Genomic DNA, 20,567 nt, shown 5'->3' with positions numbered 1-20,567 from the left:
AAGCCTTTGGGAATTAAAGCCTGTCTTAGAGAAGCATGGAACCCCCCCCCCCCCCCCCATTTGAACAACTATTTTAGTCACTGTAAGGACATTCTAATATGCATCTCGGATCAGCACGTTATCAATTTTTACATCAGGCACTATCTTAACATCAGGTATGATCTGCTGATAAGATTTTTTTAAGCATCTGTTCTTTGCTCATGCTGATATACATGCCTCCTCAAGCAACGATGATAAAAACAGAAAAGCATGCTACAATTACATTTTACTAATGAAGACCAAAAAGTAAGCTGGAATATTTATCTAATACATTAAAAATTTCAAATCCTGTGTAATAATTTAAAATGCTGAAGTGTTATTTCTGTCAAGAATTTTTTAAACATTTTTGAAGCTGTATCTTTCAAGTCATGGCACTGTTATGCTTGCCCTTTGAAACCTGGCCCTCTGATATGTTCTTTTCTCTCAATATTTACCTGTAAACAAGAGCAAACATGAGCACCATTGAAGGTTAGAGTATTTCTTGTGGATTTCCTGGGGTTTGTTTTTTTAAAGTTACAGGTAGAACACTACTAAACACAAGCAGTAAAAGATGTCTACTGCATACTTTTTCATGTGCTTTCTCATACCTTCACAATTTTCCTGAAACTATGTGCTATAGCTCCATCTCATCTGGAGCTTAAAACAACTTTCCACAAGAACTGGAGAGTTCTGGACTCGAGTTCTTTGAATGCGGAATCAATCAACAATTCTTACCCAAATAAGTGTTTAAAACTGAGCAAAACAACAGAAAGTTACTTCCTTATCCTATTAACTATTATCTCAGCTCGTTTGTGTTTCAATCCCTTCCTCAATCTTTCAACACATGCTCCATTAACACATTCTTCATTTCCAAATGTTTACTATTTAGCAAGACGTGGCCCAGCATCAATGCTGTGGTGACCCATCAAACCGTTTATTAAATCCAGCACACTGTTCTCTGAACATTACCCTCTAGTTGCCATCTTTACGCTTTTCAGCGTACACAGTAGTGTTCACACCTAAACTGTTCTGATACAAGATTCTTTGAATCACAATCCAAACATTTATCCTCGTCCAGAAAACAGGTATGAGTGGCCTTTGTCTCTCTCTCTTTTTTTTTTTTTAAAGCTGCTTTTAACTCCATTAGTATCACATTTCCAAACAAAGTAGCTATGGATACAGTCACGCAGCTCGGAATTTATTACAAAAAACCTACTCAACACTGAAATTACTCTTATACACATAGCTGACATTACAGTTGGCTACTTGGAAACCACTCCACTTAACTCCCACAACAAATACTAAAGCAATGCTAGAAACTTACATGTGCAGAGATCAAGCTTGTACTACTGCCCCTCAGGATAAGATCTCTTTTGCAATGGCTCCCTATCCAGCAGGGGATCAGGTACTGCCCAGCCACACAAGGAACCACTTCAGAAAAGGCTATTTTGAGCACCACGCACTCTCCCATAGCATGACTACACATCAAGAAATGCCACGCCATCAGAGCTAGCTTTCTCAGCTTAATTAGCTGTACTGCCTCAGATACAAGCGTTAGCTATATTGGTGATCTTCTCTGCTCAGGACAAGATTGCCCTCTTTCTACATCATTTTACATACGAAGCATCAGACACACTAGATGAACCAGAAAACAGACAAAAAGAGCAGAATAAGAATCAAATGCAAGGCCAAAAAGAACAAAACCAGAAGAGAAGATGCAACTGAAAGGTGGTAATCAGTGACTACAGAGACTTTTGCAAAACGTAACACACCAAGACAACTGGCTAGTATTGATTAATTCTGTTTTTATTGACACACGTGGATGCCCAAAGCAAGCATTTTAACTTCCCACTTATCTACACAGTAATTTGTGCATGGCTGATTATGAGAAGCCATCCCTTCTTTAGAATGCTTGAATAAATACTTTTTACTGTTAAAAGCTGCTGTGCTGCATTGTTCTACACTGAAAGATACACTATTATATCTGCAAGACAGCTAGATTTCAGTGATGAGTCAGAACTTTGAATAAATAAAATAAAAGTTTCTTTTACTGGACCTCAGAAAAGTTTCACGGTCTTCTGGAACTCTGGCAGCAGGGTACTGATTACAACACATGAGGAACCACTATTTACATTCATCTCCTTTATTTTGCAGGCACCAGAAAACACAAGTTATAGAGATTTTTTTATCCTGTACACATTTTAATAAAACTTCTCTGGTGTCACCAGTTGCCCAAGTTAAAGAAGCAGAAACACTTGGAAATAGGACTGCATTTATTTAAAAGTAAGTTTCCAATAGGGACAGCTTTATTTCTGCTGAACCCAGTGTAACTGTCTTTACCATTTCAGTATCAAAGTACATCACAGAAAGATAACCTAAGAAAGAGTAACTGTCCAAACTAGTTTTGATAAACTCAGTATGAAACACAGAATGAGCTAATCTATCGTACAATATTCCATCCTTAGGGATATAATTTCAGGCATTTCTGATTTATTTGTGTTCTGTTCTTCACTTTTGTTTTAAAACAAGAGCTTTCCAGAATTTCTTTTCTCATAATACAGAGAAAGACTCCATATTAGTAACAATGCCACCTACACAAAACAAGATGCAGACCTTCCTTTCCAACTGCTGGCAACTAGACTGCAGTATTGTATTCCCATTTCCTTTTCCTCAAACTATTCCACATTACCTCAGATTAACTGCTCAATAACAAGGTTCTCTAATCTATGGTTTAGGCAGAACTTTATTAAGTGGAAGAAATGTGATATGCAGTGCAAATTTCCTTTATAAAGCTACACACAGTATGAGTTCTTATTTCATAAAGCCCCTTAATTAATTCAGCAGGTCATTAAGAACCCCAAATTTGACCTGTTCCAGCTATTCAATAAGAGATCTAAAACTGACCACCTTATTTCCTCACTCTCTGAAGCAGTCTCAATTTCTGTATAAATACATCCGTTACCACCAACCTAACCTAGCTTTCTGAAGCTGAACAAATCACTCTTCCTCCTAGGTTATAAGAACACTAGCAACGTTGTTTTGGAATAGTACACAGGCATTCAAAAAAAGCAAAAGAACTAATACTTTTGTTGAACTAGCATTTGGTCATAAAAATGCTTTCAGATGACATGAATTAATCTGTGCTGCAACAGATGTTTGAGGAAGTACTTTTGCACTAGAGCTGTTAAATTATGAGCAGTTAATTTTAGTGTTGACACTTGAACAAATGAGTCTAAAGATCATAAAGCCTCAGTCGAAACTTAAAAGGACAAGAGATGACAGGTCTGTGAGTTCATATCAGCCTAGGTAATGCAGCAAAATCTGCATTATAAATATAGTTATGAATGTAAGGAAAACAAATGCTGAAGTTACTACTTCATATTTAGCCTTACCAGGTGAGGTTTCCCAATAAATTTCCTGAAAGGTGGTTTAATGAATTTCATAGGCTTTTGGAAACCATCAACATGGGAGTTTCGTAATTTTGAAACACTGCAGCTTTGCTGGTTCCTGATCAGAAACAGGAAAAGGACAAAGAGAAAAAACAATTAAAGTTAAATCTGTAATGTATCAAACAGAAACTATGCTTAAAATGACCTTATTCATCACTTAAAAGTGCAAAGTGATGGTTTTCAAGTGATATTAATCCATGAAGTTTGCTGACAAATTACTTGTCTTCTGACTAAACAGAATCCCAAATCACCCAGAATTACACAGTAATCCGTACTTTGTTATGCCATAATGAATAAATGGAGATTTGCCTTCTTGAAATCCTCACTATCCAAATCAAGTTTCCCTGGTTCGCCCAGCTATACCTGTACAGTTGGTTATCATTGCCCTCTGCTGGTTGAAATGCATTTCAACCACTGCTTTGTACTATTACTATCTGTAATTGTACAGAATTTTCCATTTTATGGATTTCCAAATCAGACACAAGCAGTAGATAAATAGCTAGATGGTAGTTATATGCTCCAGTTTCATGCTCAACAAGCCAGGTTCTGTGGCCTCCCCAACCCCAAGCACATTGCTAATACAGATGTGTCCATCAACCTCTAAAGAGAACATCCACAATGAAAAATTAAGAGTAATTACAAGAAGTTAAAAATCCATGGTTTTGGAAACAGAGAAACAGCTTCCATAGATGTAAAATAAATTAATATGACAGAAATCAGGACACATTGGCCCAGCTGATTAGGCAATATCAGTATCTCGTATGCGATGAAAGAAAACCTAGATCTAGGGAAAATTGTACCCATCATCCGTACCATTACTGCCTTCAGCACACATTATGATGCAAACCAGTTCTGACACTGTACTCCCTCTCATGTCTAGCACCAGAGCAGCCACACTTCCTGGAGAAACCTGAGTTTGCCTTTATAAGAAGCATATGTACAGGGTCAGCAGACCAACTGCGTTTGGGGGGGCATTATCTGAGAGAGAATTCCTGGATTATCAGGCCACATACTCACTAAAAAGAGCACTAGGCACATAAAAGGCTATATGCAATATGCCAAGAAATTTTTGTTTTGTCTTTGTTTAAACATAAAGGTGAAAGGTGTCAAGCTCAAATTCAGGAAATCCGTTTCTTCTACAGCTCTCAACCCTGCCTCCACAAGTCACCTTTCCTTTGTACACGTGTATTGCCACAGTCTGTCATTATAGACTACATTTAATATGATGCTGTCTGTTCATTTAAGAAGCATCTTCAAATCAAGACTACTGCATGAAATCATTTACTTGAACAATTTTTCACCCTAACATTTCTTTTCATACAAATAAGCCAAGTCATCTCTGTACAACCAGACAACCCTGCAGTATCAAAATGAAACAGGATGACTCAGTATAGCAAACGTCTCTGGGCCAAATGTCTTGGAGGAATTCATAACAGTAATAAGCTATTCCAAAATCTCTACTTTTCCTCCACAAAATTCGCTCAAGAATCAGAAGAACTCCAACTTTTTGCTAGTACTCCACATGACATTACAGACAATGTAATGACACATTTATTCTAGAATGCTTTTACAAAACCACAAAATTCCAAGAGAATGTTATATGCCATAAAAAAGGGAACTTAAAAACAGTTAAGTCTCTTCAAATTAATTTCTTCCCTCCTCCCCATTCAGGGCTACAGCTTGAGTTTGTTTCTTTTTTTTTTTCCCCTCCCCATTGCAGTTTAATCTCTTTCAAGGCAACACTTCATTACAGAGCAAGTAGCAGGAGCATTTGCAATGTACGTCAGTAGAATTTCAATCCGAGTCAACCTTACAAGGACAAAATCTACTGAAAAGAATCAGAGTATATTTGAATGCAACTGTGGGACAGTCTCAAGAAATAAAACGAATGCATAAGAGAACCAGAGGCTTGGGCAAACAACACTGGTACAGGCTAATTACCTTGGAGTTATACCATCTATATGAAATACCCTCTCATCTTCATTCTGCAATCTCTCTTTTCTTCTCCTTTCTATATCATGCCGTAGATCGTTTGGATCTTCTAGAACTCTCATAATGTTCTAGTTAAAAGGAAGGGTTGACATCAGGTTGGTTCAATAACAACTGAACAATATTAAGTAATCCAACTGACTTAATTCTGTTTTTCAGGAATCACATCCTGTACCACCTGAATAAAGTAGTTCAACTACCTGCACTTAAGACAGATGCACATCAACCCAAGAATCCAAAGTCCAGAGTAGTTACATAAAATAGTCCCAAACAATCACTCCCTCCATCTACCTTGTCACAAATTTCTAAACAATAGTGAATAGAGCATTGGAACAGCACAGTACATTTCAGTATGGAGTTACCAAGGCAAAAATAGTCACATAGATCCCAGCAGTAAGAAGATCTACCGTTATTTGCATCTCCACATATATGTACTATAGAGAGAAAAAGATACAGGAAGCATAGCCTGAACAGGGAAGAGAGAGAATCCCATGCCCTCAGACAAAACCATGGGATAGAGTTCTGATCTTCCATCTGGATGTTCAATCTAACATTAGGATACAGAAGACATTAAGGCTTTTTCTAACTTCAGATGGAAAGTTGGATCCATACGTCAATAGTCATCTGCTTAGTATTTGTACTATTTTAAAATAAGTAGCATTTCAAGCAGCAGGAATAACCCCCTAAAACATTCCAACCATTCTAGAACACTCGGTATGGTACCAATCAGTGAGCACAGCATACTTGCACCATTCAGATTACATCTGTAAATACCCTAAAAGCATGTGCACTTCTCTAAAAATAGGCAAAGTTACTGATGGTCTTCAAAGCATGTAAGAATGGCTTACCAACAGCAAAAGAAGATTTTTTTTACTTGCGACCGTATTATTTCAACTTAATTAACTTTTTTGACAAACAGCAAGATACCTGTGGAGATTCAGACGGCACAGTTCGTTTGTTCTGAAGTTCTGCTAGAGACATATCAATCCTCCTGAAACAACAAAAATACTACATAAAAACATGCATCATCACTATAAACAGCAAGACCATTATTATTATTAACCAACTACAGAACTCTTTACAGACTATTTCTAGTCAGAGAAACAACATTCCAGGTACTTGTGTTCAGCTGCATTGTATAAATAAAGCTTACCGAAGATTCATAACTACTTTAACAGAAATAAATTAAGGCAAAAGCAAATCAATTACCTGTGAATTTCTGGATCCAAACGTATTTTAACTTCATTTATATTTGCAACTGGCTTATCCTGAATTTTTGAGAACCGTTCATGTAAAGTTATGTCAGAAGATGTAAAGTAATTTGCTGTAAAGAGATATTAAATACCAGAATGTTTATTTTATTTTTAGCATTTGAACTGTATAGTTGGAAATCTTATCTTTTAAAGGATTTACTGTTAAGAATATCTCAACACAACTTCTGAGATTAAATTTCAAAGTATTGACATTTGCAGTTTAACATTCAGAAATGAAAGATTAGGCCAGTCCAACTTAGTTTTATTCGATAAGAAAGATGCCTAAGTTGAATAGAAAGGTAACTATTTATCAGCTCTCTCATGGTAATACTCAAGCTACTGTAATCTACAGCTAACAAAGTTCAATATTATACAGCAGTCTAAAAACTAATCTGAAAAAATAAAAGAACTATATATTACCAATTAATTGTGACTAAAGCAAAGCAAATACATCACAAATTAAGTCAAAGACAAACACCTGAGGTTTACAAGGACAGCATATCTAATTCATTAAATTTCTTTTTAATAATTACAAATATATAGACATAGACACAAATACATATACTCAAAATATTACAGCCACCTTTAACTTGATGGATAATTGTGATTATTTCCTGAGTAAATTCTCTTGATGGATTGTTTTCAACATTTTGTGTTACAGATTCCATGTGCTCAAACACTGGGTGAAAATTTTCATTTTTCCTGCCAATAGCAACCAGATCATGTGACATCTGTCTCTCTGTAGTATGACTAGAAGCAGTCCTAGAATAAAAATTTGTAGATATGCACTTCAATAAAATTCAGTATATTTGAAAACTTCAAATAGACTACGTAGAATAAAACAGTAAATTAAGAAGTTCATTTTAAGAATAAATGCAATGAAACGGAAATCTCATTTTGTTCCTTTGATTAAAAAAAGGACTTCAGGCAAGAAATACTGGTGACAATGTAAGGAAGAAAAGCAAGAATAACATACAACTAGATATAACTGAGCTCTCGGAAATCGCTGTTTTAGTGAATTATGCAATAGAAAATTTGTAAGTTTTAAACTTAATTCATCTAAATTATCAAATAAAACAGAAATCAAGATACTGATTTAAAAATGTTTTCTTAGTGTAATTCTGGAAGATAATGATGTGTATTTCTTTATGTTTATAAAGAGCTACCAGGCACTTCAAGAACAGTTCAGAGATCTTAATATCTTGAGGTGTCTTTGAAAACCAAATCATCATTTAAAGTCTAGTGAAACAGCTCTTCATCAGAATGACCAGTGGCAGTGTGCAAACTTAAGAATGTATTTTGAATCTTTGTCATATTTTATTCAATTTAAACGAGTGTACTCCCAAAAGGGTTGCATTTCCCTTTAAAAGAAGTTATTTTGATAAGGAAGCTAACACTTTTAAAAATAAGTTGATTCTGCTGTTCTTATTGCAATAAAAATGCTTGTCATTTGGAAAGCTGAGTTCAGGACTCAAATGTTCCACAACAAAATTTTTAGGACAGAGGCTCTATTTACTATGCTTTCTGGAAAGTGATTATGAATCTGCCCACGCTGTATCTGAAGATCAGAAGATATATCAGACAAAAACTGTATGACAGAAACAACCTCTAGCAGGTCCCAGAAGTCACCCACTTGCCCCTGGTAAACTGGAAATAAATGAACTCAAGAGTCAATTCAAACAATCTCAGTTTAGGCATTTATTGTAGATACTTTGAATTATCTACCTTCTCTCCAGGTTTATAAAGAACGTATTCTTCTCAGCTGAGGTATTTCAAGTCACATGGCAGTTAAATGCCTGAAGCAGGCAGCATGAATACTCCCAGGCACTAGCTTCCAGGAAATTCATGTTTTTATTTTTTAAAAATTAGTATTTTCTTCACTTTTCAGTGTGGAAAAAGCCTGCTTAACATGAAGCAAGCTGTAATCAATATAGCAGTTTCTTCAATCTGCAAACAATTACCATCTCCATTGCACATAACTCTCCAAATCAGCAAGAGACTACTACATACAGGACTTCTCCCACATGCTTACGACAAAAACCAACAAGAATTAAATTATTTTTCTTATATTTTCCTTCAGGAAGATAAATGATTATCCTAGCCCTGGGGGCCATTGCTCCTCTTCCCCTTCCTCACTCTGACATATTAGCCTCCTATGTGCAGACAGTAGTTGATCATTATAGCACTCCATTTTAGTGCGCATTTTTGAAATATTGAAGAGGGATAAAACTTCAGTACATGTGTTGTATTTGGGACAAGAGGCAAAAGACCTTTAAAACAAAAGCCTCTCAGCTTCTAAAAGCTATTACTGCCATTATATGACATTCTTGTCTGCAACAACAAGGCAACAAACCAAAAAGCCCTGCACAAATCTATGCAATCCACACAGCTTTGCCTCTACCAAGTACCTATCATCTAGGGTTTCATAATGTTAAAACTTTTTTTTGTGCAATTCAGCTAGCACAGGGAATACTTAGGGCAATCACAAGTATTACACAGAAGATGGATATCTACTCTACTGCTTTTCAGTTTTGATGCCTGAAAATAGATTGCAACTTCATTTGTTACAACAATAAGTTAGATAGCTCATAGGTTCTAGTTTTTAACAGTTTTATTGAACTTGAGATCTTGACTATTTGAACATATGCCTGAAATTTATGCAGTTTAAAGACTCTGATTTTCAAAAGAAATAAGGGACTCAGTTAAAAAATGCCAGTATATTCCAGAAGAAAGCACAGAACTACACTTCTCTGCTTTTGCTTTTTTTTTTTTTTTTTAATTCAAGTAATATTTACTCATCTTAAGCAACTTTTAAATACAGGTTTGTCAGGCACATCTGTGTTTTTTTTTTTCTTCCCCCCTCCCCTCCAATTTCTACTGTATCCCTATGAAGTAAACTAGATTTTTTCCGTAGAAATAGGCTGCAAGTTTCTAGTCTGGGCAAGTTAACATTTAAAAAAAAAATAAAATAAGAAGTTACAACCTTGCTTTGTCCTTATTACCTCTTTAAGAAACTTTGGTTTCTCCAATATTCACAAACTGTAAACAGACAGAAAGAAAGAAGAACAGGTGAGGGGAAAACAATACCTGTACTTGGTCACCATTTTCTTCATATCCACTTTGATTGTAAGACGTTCCCTCCTACAGCTGACATCTGACATTTTCACATCTGAAACCGTATGACTTGAATCATGCTGGCTATTGGAGGAATCTACTTTTTTCCTGATTTCCCCTTCTTTCCTTACTCTTTCCTTCTGCTTGTTATTAAAGGATCTCAGATCAACATCCGTTTTGCAAGAGTTAACGCATGCATTGCAGCCCTTCTTTGAACTATATTTAACAGGTACTTCAACGTGCCCTTCTTCAGTCTGTCTTGCTCTTCCACCGCTAAAGTAATCTAATTCTTTGCTATCCCGGGCACCCTTAGAAGAATTGTATTTCTGGTCTTCCTGCTTTCCATACTTCTGAGCTCTATCATCTGAGAAAGACTTTTCCCCATCTGGATGCCTGCGCCGTTTGTGACTATATTCGTAGGCTATCTTTGTGACAGACCCCTCCGAGTACTCCCTTTCAGCCGATCGGTGAGACTGGGCACCCAGATTTCTTTGCTCCTCCTTTTCTTTGTAGGGTGCAAAAGAACGTTCTTGCTTCCACTTGGAATTTCTTGCTATTTCTCCACCGTCATACCTCTCCATTTCTTTAGCCCTTTTAGACGTGTGCCCATATTCTCTGTAATCGTGATCTTCAGGATACCTGTGTTGACATAAAGCAATTTACACTTGCACTAGAGAAGAAAGTGAGAACTTATATGTGCAGAATGTTGAACAGCAGAATGCGTGGCAAGTTAACCCACAATCCCTCACGCCAAGGTACAGATGTGCAGGGGCTCTTAAGAGGGAAATATTATCCTTTCATACTCTAGCCATCAATACGATTTACTTAAAAGACAAATACTTCACTACTACCAGTCGCCCATAATTAAACTACAAAGTGGCAAACGTGTTTCAAGGTGGATATCTTCAACTATAATGAAAACAGACTTTCACTTGAGGCTTTACACCACAATACCCAGGTTTTAATTATTTTATTCCTATACCTCTTCTGTAAAGAGCTCCTTGCCGTAAATTCATCAGACACTCTTCTGGGTGACTGACCATACTTCTCCTCATGTAACCTCTGGTGCCTCAAGTCATCTTCATGCCATTTTCTTTCAAGTTTACATGAAGCCCCTAGTGGTCTATGAAAAGGTTTCATTCCTTTTTCATTTCCAGTGACTTTATAGTGCTCAGACATATATCTTTCTTCCATTTTGTGCTGGTAAAATGGTCGGTCATGTTCTTTGTATGGTATTTCTGAGTATTTTGGTGGTAACTGGTATCTCCTATTGCTTTCAGTTCTTTCTGATGAATGTGTTCTGTAGGGCTTATGACTATAAGTATCTTCCAAGAGAATTCTTTTTAGGTTTGGTGAAGGTGACCTATGTTCATAAATTCTCTGGTGGTTATTTCCATGAGGTGCAAATCTAGAATTGCTTTGTCCATACTTTTCATCTTCTGTTCTCCAAGGCATAGACTTCTTTGGGTCCTTACGAAAGCTTTTGTATTCACAGTCATAATTAATATGAGCATGCCTTTGCCTATGGTGTTCTGGACTCCTAAATGCTGGAGATAAGGACCTGAGACAAAAGAGATACAGTCCACTTTAAGAGTGTGATTCAGTTTTCTGGGGCTGCTTAATGAGAACATCTGTTCAGTACATAATTTAATACAGCACACAGTATTAACCAACTAGTAAAAAAAAAGAAAAAAAAAAGTTAATACAAGCCAAGATATTCAAAACATCATTTGTCTAACTAGAGTAACAAACTTACTTTCATCCTTCAAAAGTTTTCATAGAAAAAACACCCACTCAAAATATTGGTAAGTCAGTCATTTTCCTCTCACTGCATTTTTCATTTCAAACTAAAAATAATGTCATATATACGAGGTTTCTACTACATTGAAAGCAACTGTTATGCACTTTTTCACACTTCTCAAGCATTCCCTATCTTTGTCTGTGCCAAGAGAAAAATGGGGGAAGGAAGAAGCATATAAAGAAATACAAACAACAAAAAGGAAACAAGCCTTTGCAGGGCTAGGAAACCATGCCAAGAAAAATCGCTGATTTAAAGCATTATAGAATATCCCATTTTAGAAAGAGCAGAGTATCAGATAGGTAGCCTTTTTCTGCAGGAAACAGTTTAAGAAAGGGATGTTTTCAGTCTTTTTGTGTAAGTATGTATGTACATGTATGTGTACATACATTGTTATTGCTGCTTTTGCTATTAAAAATTCAATTGCTAAGATAGATTCATTTGCAGACTTCTCAGCTTTCATTTTTGTAACTGTAAGTCAAAATGCAAAGTAAGTTGCTAGAACTCTTTTGACTGAACCTCTATTTAAATAAAGAAAAGCAGGATAAGCCACTAGCAAGAACCATAAGGTACCCCAGAGGCCAAAGCAGCTCTGCTTGTATTCACATACTCACTGCACACTCTCAATACACTCTAATACAGAAATCAAAAAATAAAAGATGAAAAAAATTCAAGGAAGTCACTTCCTTTGTGCACATATTGCAAATGTACAATTTGGCACAGCTCTTTGTTTCTGCAAACAGAGTTCAAAATCAGAACAGCATAACACCTATGCTGCTGTTCTGGGATTCCTTTGGATGCTTTGGTTAAGGCTAACATTTTAATGAGTGCTCAAACATTCCTTCCAGCCCTTCATTCACAAAGGACAGATTGCCAGTTATCAATCTAGAGGCAAGTAGGTGAGATTTCTCTAAGAACATTTTTCTAGGTTATCCAAACTCCCTTGGTCTGGGTCATCACAACTTAATTGTTAATCTGTCTTAAAAAGCACCTCCAATCCAGCAAAAAGTAAAATTTTGTACTACACTCTGATAGCTCTTGAAGTCTTAAAATCATATTCCAACCTCTTAGTTCAACACCTAAAATTTTCATTGCAAGTCCTAAAAATTAGGCAGGTAACTGACTGCATGATGATTCTGATGGCATCAATAACACAAGCTACTATGCTAGTTTGCAAAAGTAAGGGCGCTGTGATTCCCATCTTTTTTCACCTTCTGCTGCAAGGCATATCTTACTGCGCTAAAAATCGATTTTGAGGTCAGCCCCAAAGCTCAGGAAGCCTGAGATGTTTGAGCTCTCCCTCTAGATCAAGACACAAAACAGGAGAGCCTAAAGATATTAAGTGGTGTCTGAGTAAAAGTAACTTCACCTATTTCCTGAGAGTTTAGTGCTTAAGGTAGTTCCAAGTCCAAATATAAGCAATTCAAACATGATTCTTGGTGGAGAGCAAAATCTTAACATCTCTAGTCAAAAGTAATAAAAAAATTTTAATACAAAAATTGTTCAGCAGAAGTTTTCAGTTTGGAAAACAAATTATAATTTTGTAAAATACACTTTCAAATTGCTATTTTAGCTTCTTTTGGCTTTCTTTTTCGTAACAGTTTCAGATCTTCATTATAAAACCCTACATAGAGCTACATTTCAGAACAGAAACAGAGTTATAGATAAACATATACCTTTGTTTCCATCGTGGTGATCTTGATCTTGATCTTGTCATCTTTTCTCACGTGTTTTTGAGTTTCTTGATGCTGTAAAAACAATACAAATTACTAGTCTAACAACAGAATTGCACTACAACTGGCAATATGGGCAGTTATTTTTAACAAGTGTAGTATGAGATGCTCTAGGTTTGAGGCACAGATAAGATTTTCAACTCTAATTCTCATCTTAAGGCAAGTAACTTTCTTTCCTAACTGGTGATCTGAGACCACAGTTTATTTTCTTTATAATCAGTTTAGAGTATTTGCTCATTGCTCACTTCCTTCTCTGCACATTCTATAATACTGCCTATTCATGCTTTTTTAGTGTTAAGAACCTCACAAAGAAACTGCAACTGAGAAAATTATGCCATAATTACTAGCACATACTGAATGCCACAAGTCAGAGGGAAGAGACACTCAGCATGATAATCAAACTTACAAAGAAGAAAAGGATTTTAGCATCCAGTTACCCATATATACCGCACTTAAATTTGTAATATACCTTGATGTTTTTAAATGGTTACAGACTTCCTGTAATCTGTTACTGCTCTATCAAGTGTTAACTTTTCTAACATCACATTTCATCCACATAAAACAGCATACAAAAGATCTCATCTCTATACTTCACTTGTTAATAACCTACTACCTCTGCATACATTTAAATAGACAATAGAGGCAATACCACAAAAAAGCACTGCTTTTTTTTTTTGTTTAAATTTCTAGTACGTTACTTTTATAATACCAGCTAAAAATGACAATTTCAGCCGTGGGAAAATGAACATTAGATTATATTAACAAATGCAGGATGATTAGGAAAAGCACTGAAAATAACAAACGAAATATAATTATGGTGTTATAAAAGCCCATGTAATGGACAATTCTTGAAGCCTGTGAATAGTTTTAGACACCCTTTCTCACAAAAGATATGGAAGAACCAGAGACTCCATTAATGGAGTCTATTCTTCTTGCCCTCTTTGCAAGAAGAATGTTACACACTTGGGAAAGAAATGATGGGAGGATCTGCAAACCCACAACTAATATGAAGGCAAATAGGAAAGGAAAATTGTGAAACTGTCAGGTAGCAAGCTTAGAAATTGGAATTTGGACTACATACACCCACCTACAGCTCCTAATTACCACAAGATGCTGTAAAGGCCAGAAATATAAATAGGTGCAAAATCAGATCCATCAACAGCTCTGAAATTAGCAGACACCCAATCACTGGAAACTGGAAGAATACACATGGGTTAATGTCACTCTACACGTGCTCTGGTATTTTCCATAAAAATCTGCTCACAGACATTCTTGGAGACAAAAAAACTAGCCTAGACTGGCCAACCATGGCTTTTCTGACATTCCTAGTCACTCAAATACTTTCTTTTGTAATTAAATCTTTTACCTGACCAACTGAAAGAAGAGAAAAAACAGCAAGCTTTCAGACACCTGAAAAAGGAGATCCATGCCCACATGCCTGTTTCTTCCCCATCACATCAACTGGCCCAATAAAATACTACCTCTCCCTATCTACTTTATTTGTACTATTAGATTATGACTACAACAGTACCTTCTTAAAAGAGAATATACAGCATACTTCTGATAGCTAACACCACACGTGGGCATTAGACAAACCAACCTGCTATATTTCAGACAACTAATTTGATTCTGGAAACGTTCACTTCCTAACCATTAAGCCAGACCATAATATAACCAGACAATTACTTACAACACAGCAATAGTGCAGGTCCAGAGAAAATTCTGAAGTCTTTTTTTTGTTTTTAAAAATCAAAGCCTCATTTACCAAGAAAGTATTTGTTCTGTGACGAAACTGTTCATGTGGCAAGGAATAAAGGTGTAAGAAGTGTTGCCAGGGATAATGGAAGAGAAAATATGAAATTCTCCAAAGATGTACAGCATTTCTTCTTTGAACTGTCAAATATGAAGTTAAGCCTTACTTAGATCCTAAAGGTACATATCTGAGAAGAAGACAGCATGAATTTACTTAGGCCCTGTTTGCTCTAAGACTGTACTAGCAAGCATTATATTTAATGCTCCAAGAGTATTCATAAAAAACATTTAGTTTTTCAAATAGTAAGATCAAGGCCTACATAATTTTGTACTTCTCACCAATAAAAAACACCTTACCAAGTGGGACAGTATGTTGAAAACATGAAAAACCACCCCCTGGCTAACACATTAAAAAAAAAAATCTTGTAAACTTTAACAGCGCTTTATATGCTATTCAAATTTCTGCTTTCTGTCCTCTCTTGGGTTCTGAATCTTATCTTTCATTTTAAAATGAAGGATAAACACTTAAAAGACAAAGTAGCATTAAACCACCCAAATCATCTTACAGAGGTCAATACAGTGCTGGTAGATCATGTCACAGACCAGTCAAGCTAGAAATTGAACATACATAGCCAAAGATTTTTCTATCCACATCAGCTAGCAATCATACTAAAAATGTGACAAAGATTGTGACAGCATGTCCTAGGTCTTGGAATTACAGTAACCCTGTTTATCCTAAGGCAACAAAGACACTCCTTTTGTTTAGTGGAAAGAAACTGTTCATTCATTTTAATATGTCTCCTTGAAAAGTCACACAGAAATAATGCGATTGCTTCACAGCAAGACTCAAAGGTGAAAAACATATGAAGGCAGTAAAAGCTCAACCCCAATCAAAACTCCCAGCTAACACTATAAGTAAATCTATGTAGAATTTGAAAGTACACTGCTAAGCCCAGGTTTAAATCATTGCACTTCAATCAGTAAGACAGCTCCAAGTACAAAGACAGCGTTCTGTGGGATGGTTCTAGGTAGCAAGCCTGTCTATAGTAAAATTATTTGAATCAAGGGGAGGCCCTACAGTTCCTGAGGCAGCCATCCAGATGCTTCTTAAGGCCAGTTCATTTTGAACCAGAGACACCAGGACTTGCTATATTCTGGATTCTGAATTTCACCAAGTCGTCGTCCTCCTCTAGGAGGCTGTCACTATGATAAAATGTGAAGGACTGTTTTTAACTAAGAGGTAATACTATTCAGATCACAGTGTTGCTTGTTACTTGTTGTGTTACAACAATAACTGACTCATTATAGAGCAGTTATCAGTAACAGTGCTCAGATAGTTTTTAAACATTAATGAGGAAAACCACCTTTTATTTTATTTAACTTGACTTTTGGCATTTAAAGTGCCTTAAGCCTGTCGTCAGCTTTCCTTAGATTTTATCTTTAAGAGATTAGTGCTTTGACAAGTACAAAATTCCTGTACCATTTTTTTTAAAATCTGAAAGAAGTGTTTTGAAAGAAGTAACTCAAAAATGACCAGAAATGTTTTGGGTGTGTCAACCAGAACAGACATTCTTCCAGAAAGGCTATCAATTTAACAACTTGTTCTACTGGACCAAACCATCTCCAGGCTCCAATCTTCTCCAGCAGGCAAGGTGAGAAATCACAAATTACTGCAATCATCCAGCTGAAGGGAGGGGAACCAGAGACCTTGCAAATGCAAACAACCCCATGAGGGTAAGTCTCAAATAGCTAAAACCTCACAGATAGAACACAGATGGAGTAAAAGTAGTTAACTCTTCTGTAAATAGACCACAAAAGATGTGGACTGCTTTATATTCCTTTCAGGTGTGGACTCAGCTCCACTGGGTCAGCATTTAAAATACAGATGATGGAAAAAATCCAATGCTGAAAATGCAATAAAGAGCAGGTTAACGGCAGCAGCGTTCACCATCAAGGAGCTGCTCTTGAACTGCGATTTCACCTGCAGCAGATGGACAATTTCTCACCACTTTGTAAAGGACTGCCTAACTCCAACTGTCTTCCAAACCTCTCAGAGGCAGAAAAAATTAGCAAGTATTTCATAGGTTGGGCCACACAGCAGACATGAAGACAGACACTGACCCTCACTGCAAAAACTTCCTAGCTCACTACCATCTTAGTCTGCCCTCTCTCCCCCTGTCAAAAATGAGCAGTTGCAAGTTCATTTGACTGTCTCCTTCTGATCAACCAGGAACTGCAAGAGACATGCCGCAGCATGTATTGCTGCAGTGTCTATCAGAAAAGAGAAAGCAGGAATCGAGAATTTCCACACCAAGACATCCAAATATCTGACAGAAACCTGATCAAGTTAAAAGCTCAGCTGCAACCCAGGCTTAACTTTTCTACAAAAATTTAAGAACTTTAAAGCCTTAAGCACAGAAAGCTGTTTATCTTATCCTTAAATGAAAAAGTACAAAACTGGCAACTTTTCTAATAGGTAGGTTATAGTAGCTGACTCACAGAGGTTGTCACACATGGGTTTCTTTCCCCTCCTTGTTGCTATTGTCTGGGCAGGACATAAGCACGGCACGCACTTATTCCCTGTTCAGCTTCCAGGCATACCAGCTCCCTTGACATTTCCTCTCCAAAAGAGTCTGAAATAGGGCAGCTGAACCACAAGACATAACAAATCCCTCCATAAGCACAGCCGTATCATATATCTAACAACAGTGGTAGGTACATATACCTAGTTCAAAACCTTGCCTCCAAAACGGCAAACAGCATGTGTTTATTCTTACGCTCTTCCCTAGGCACATTTCCCAACACTCAGCAAGCGGGTCGGAAAGTTTCTGAACTGCAGTGGAAATCAGTAAGATTCAGCAGCAGCACAAATTCTTCTTCTCAGGAACCAACTTCACCCATACTTTAACTCAGGGTTTCCCAGACTGGTCTGGGTATTATCACCACATGCTGAGGCTCCCAGTGCTGCACTAGGCCATGTATTATGTATACATAATTTCCCTAATTTTTCTAATTGCCTTCAACCTCAAAAACCAATTCACATTTTCACAACCCCCCCCCCCCCCCACTGCCAGCCACTCCTCCCAGAGCACAAAGTAGGGTGCCGTGAATTGTGTGGTGCAACCCTGCCTCGCGCTAGCGCCACACTCCTTGCCTCAGATCTTCTCCAACACCTGGATGAGAAGCACGGACACACCTACATGTGCACGTGCATCTCTGGGAACAAGGAAAGAGCACCCACACCCGTGACTGACTGCCTGCAGGCAAGAGCCCAGCAGCCTGCCTGAAGGCTCTGGCAGCCCAGAGGTAACTCCTGACTCTTGACACATACTCTCTCAAGGTTGTATGCATATCATAGTTTGAAAGCTATAAACTAGAACAGCTCAAGGACACACACTGGTTGAAACAAAAGAGATTCAACAGAGGGATTTCTAAACCATTCCCTCTTTCAGACAACTTGGTAGATAACTAGATCTATGCAAAAGATCTTTTTTCAAGTTTTCCATCCTCAATTTCCTCACTACTCTGATATTGTGTTAGTGCTCTTCTAGGATTATAAATTCCTTCTCCTGGCCTTTAGTCACTCTCAGACTCTCTTCCAGATCTCCAAGGTTATGGTTTGACACTCCAAAATATTTTGTAGCAGGTCTGGCCGCACTACCCCCAGGACACTGCAACCTCAGTTGCACTGGCAACACAGCCTGAATCCTCATCATGAACACCATCAGGAAAGTGATGAGGTTTTTCCTTTTGCCAGGCCACATTTATCAAAATTTCCTGATCTGGTTCATAGCATCTCCACAAACAACTGTGCCAAAACAATTGAGAAAATGGCGCACCATGACAGGAGGAGACAATATTATATGCCAGTAACCCTACTGAATAAATCACACTGTCAAACCACAACCTGAGCATACTCTGACTCTTCAGGCAGCTCTCTTCAGTTTGCTTGTTAATCTAAAGATTTCTCCTAGCAGTAAAAATAGGGCTCTAATCTTCCGGAAGCTCAGGCACTGCAGCTTTAAAGTAGTAACTTTCCATCCTCTTTCTCCTGTTTTTCAGCTTTATCCTTTTGCTATACACAAGCTGGAGAAGGTAGCTTTACATAGGTTGTAGCTCAGTGCTAAGGATCATTAACAGATGACTAAGCCTCATATTAGTGAGGTAACTGTTCCATACAGAGGCAGCATCACTCCCCTTTACTTGCTCTAAATAATAAGATTCAAGAACACAGGAAGAGCCACTATAAGGGCATGTACTGAGCAGATGATAATGCCCAAACCATCTCAAACTGTCTCACTGTTCCCTTTTTACACTCAGAGTAGCATGAGGACCTATCATAGAGAGTACAGGCCTAGCTGAAGTACAGACTATTTCTTAATGGACCACTAAACAAATTTTAAGGGATTACTTAAGAGATACAGGCATAGGGAAATACTTCTTGTGTATTTCAGCAAAACAAAAATACCTGAGTAAGTTTACTGAGCAAGTAACTTAAGCTCAGTATACTCTCATTAAAACCCATTTAATGACACTAATTAGCAGGCAATGCCTGACCTTTGCAGAAAATTAATTCTAACACCAGCTTGAAAAGAGTGAGTAGGATAAGGCTATATCACATAATACACTACATAGTTCAGTCTCAAATAAATACTTTTTTTTAAAAAACACAAAGAAAGCACAAGCTATAAACATGCTGTCCAGCCATTTCTGTATCACATTGACAAAGGCCTTTAAAACACAGTCTGACCTCTGATCTATTACAGACAGATCATTAAATTTAAGAGCACCATCCGCAGCCCACTCTGGCTATCGAGTTCTAAGGAGGTGTCAGAAACGTGTTAAAAATTAATTCCTATCATAGTCTTATATATGCTTTAGAAACAAAACAAACCACAACAACTTCCTGCCCACTGAATGCTATCCCAAAACATACAAGCTGTAGTGGAGACCTTAAGTCACAAAAACGATTGGGGGGGGGGGGGGGAGAAACACCTTCTTTATTCAAAAGAAGTGTAGAATCAGCAATGCTGTGCATGAACTCTGCCAGCAAACTGAGCAGTTTTAGCTGTGTTCATCAACCATGCCATAGAAATCAGCCATGCTGGAAGACTCCTAGTACATTTCCTCCCTTCCCCAGAGACAGTTCAAGCCTGCTTCCACCTGAGCAGAAGCGGAAACCTAACTGTGTTTAGTCACATCACTCGCCACCTTGCTTGCTATGACACCAACCCAACTTACATTACCTCTTGACAGGTGAGCACCCACCAGGCAAACCGCACCAAAATCAAACCAACCTATCTCAGCACAGGCAGAAGGAAAGTTGATTTGACTGCCCTTATAAAAGTGGTGGCAGAAATACCAGTTATTTTGCTAAAGGCAGATGTGGAGGAGTGCCGCATGTCATGGACACTTATTAAGACAGACAGCTGTTTATCAGGATAACTGGGTGTGCCTCTAA

At 37.4% G+C, this 20,567-nt stretch overlaps 1 protein-coding gene across 5 annotated transcripts in view; it reads right to left on the bottom strand.

The window, feature by feature from the left end:
- Positions 1-20,567, bottom strand: part of BCLAF3 (BCLAF1 and THRAP3 family member 3) — a 34,149-nt gene that overhangs the window by 11,507 nt on the left and 2,075 nt on the right. For all 5 annotated transcript variants that reach the window (XM_064499111.1, XM_064499099.1, XM_064499117.1 and 2 more), the window contains exons 2-9: positions 13,298-13,369; positions 10,806-11,384; positions 9,797-10,462; positions 7,293-7,471; positions 6,666-6,780; positions 6,384-6,447; positions 5,409-5,527; positions 3,411-3,525 (exon numbers count right to left, since the gene is read on the bottom strand). In XM_064499111.1, the coding sequence (XP_064355181.1) occupies positions 3,411-3,525; positions 5,409-5,527; positions 6,384-6,447; positions 6,666-6,780; positions 7,293-7,471; positions 9,797-10,462; positions 10,806-11,384; positions 13,298-13,338 (1,878 nt within the window). In that variant the 5' untranslated portion in view covers positions 13,339-13,369. The remainder of the gene's footprint in view (positions 1-3,410; positions 3,526-5,408; positions 5,528-6,383; positions 6,448-6,665; positions 6,781-7,292; positions 7,472-9,796; positions 10,463-10,805; positions 11,385-13,297; positions 13,370-20,567) is intronic.

Source organism: Dromaius novaehollandiae, chromosome 1 (genome assembly GCF_036370855.1).
Source record: "Dromaius novaehollandiae isolate bDroNov1 chromosome 1, bDroNov1.hap1, whole genome shotgun sequence".
In the NCBI taxonomy this organism is placed as follows: Eukaryota; Metazoa; Chordata; class Aves; order Casuariiformes; family Dromaiidae; genus Dromaius; species Dromaius novaehollandiae.
Note: the sequence above shows the minus strand (reverse complement) of the source record. Positions and strands in the feature narration are given on the sequence as shown.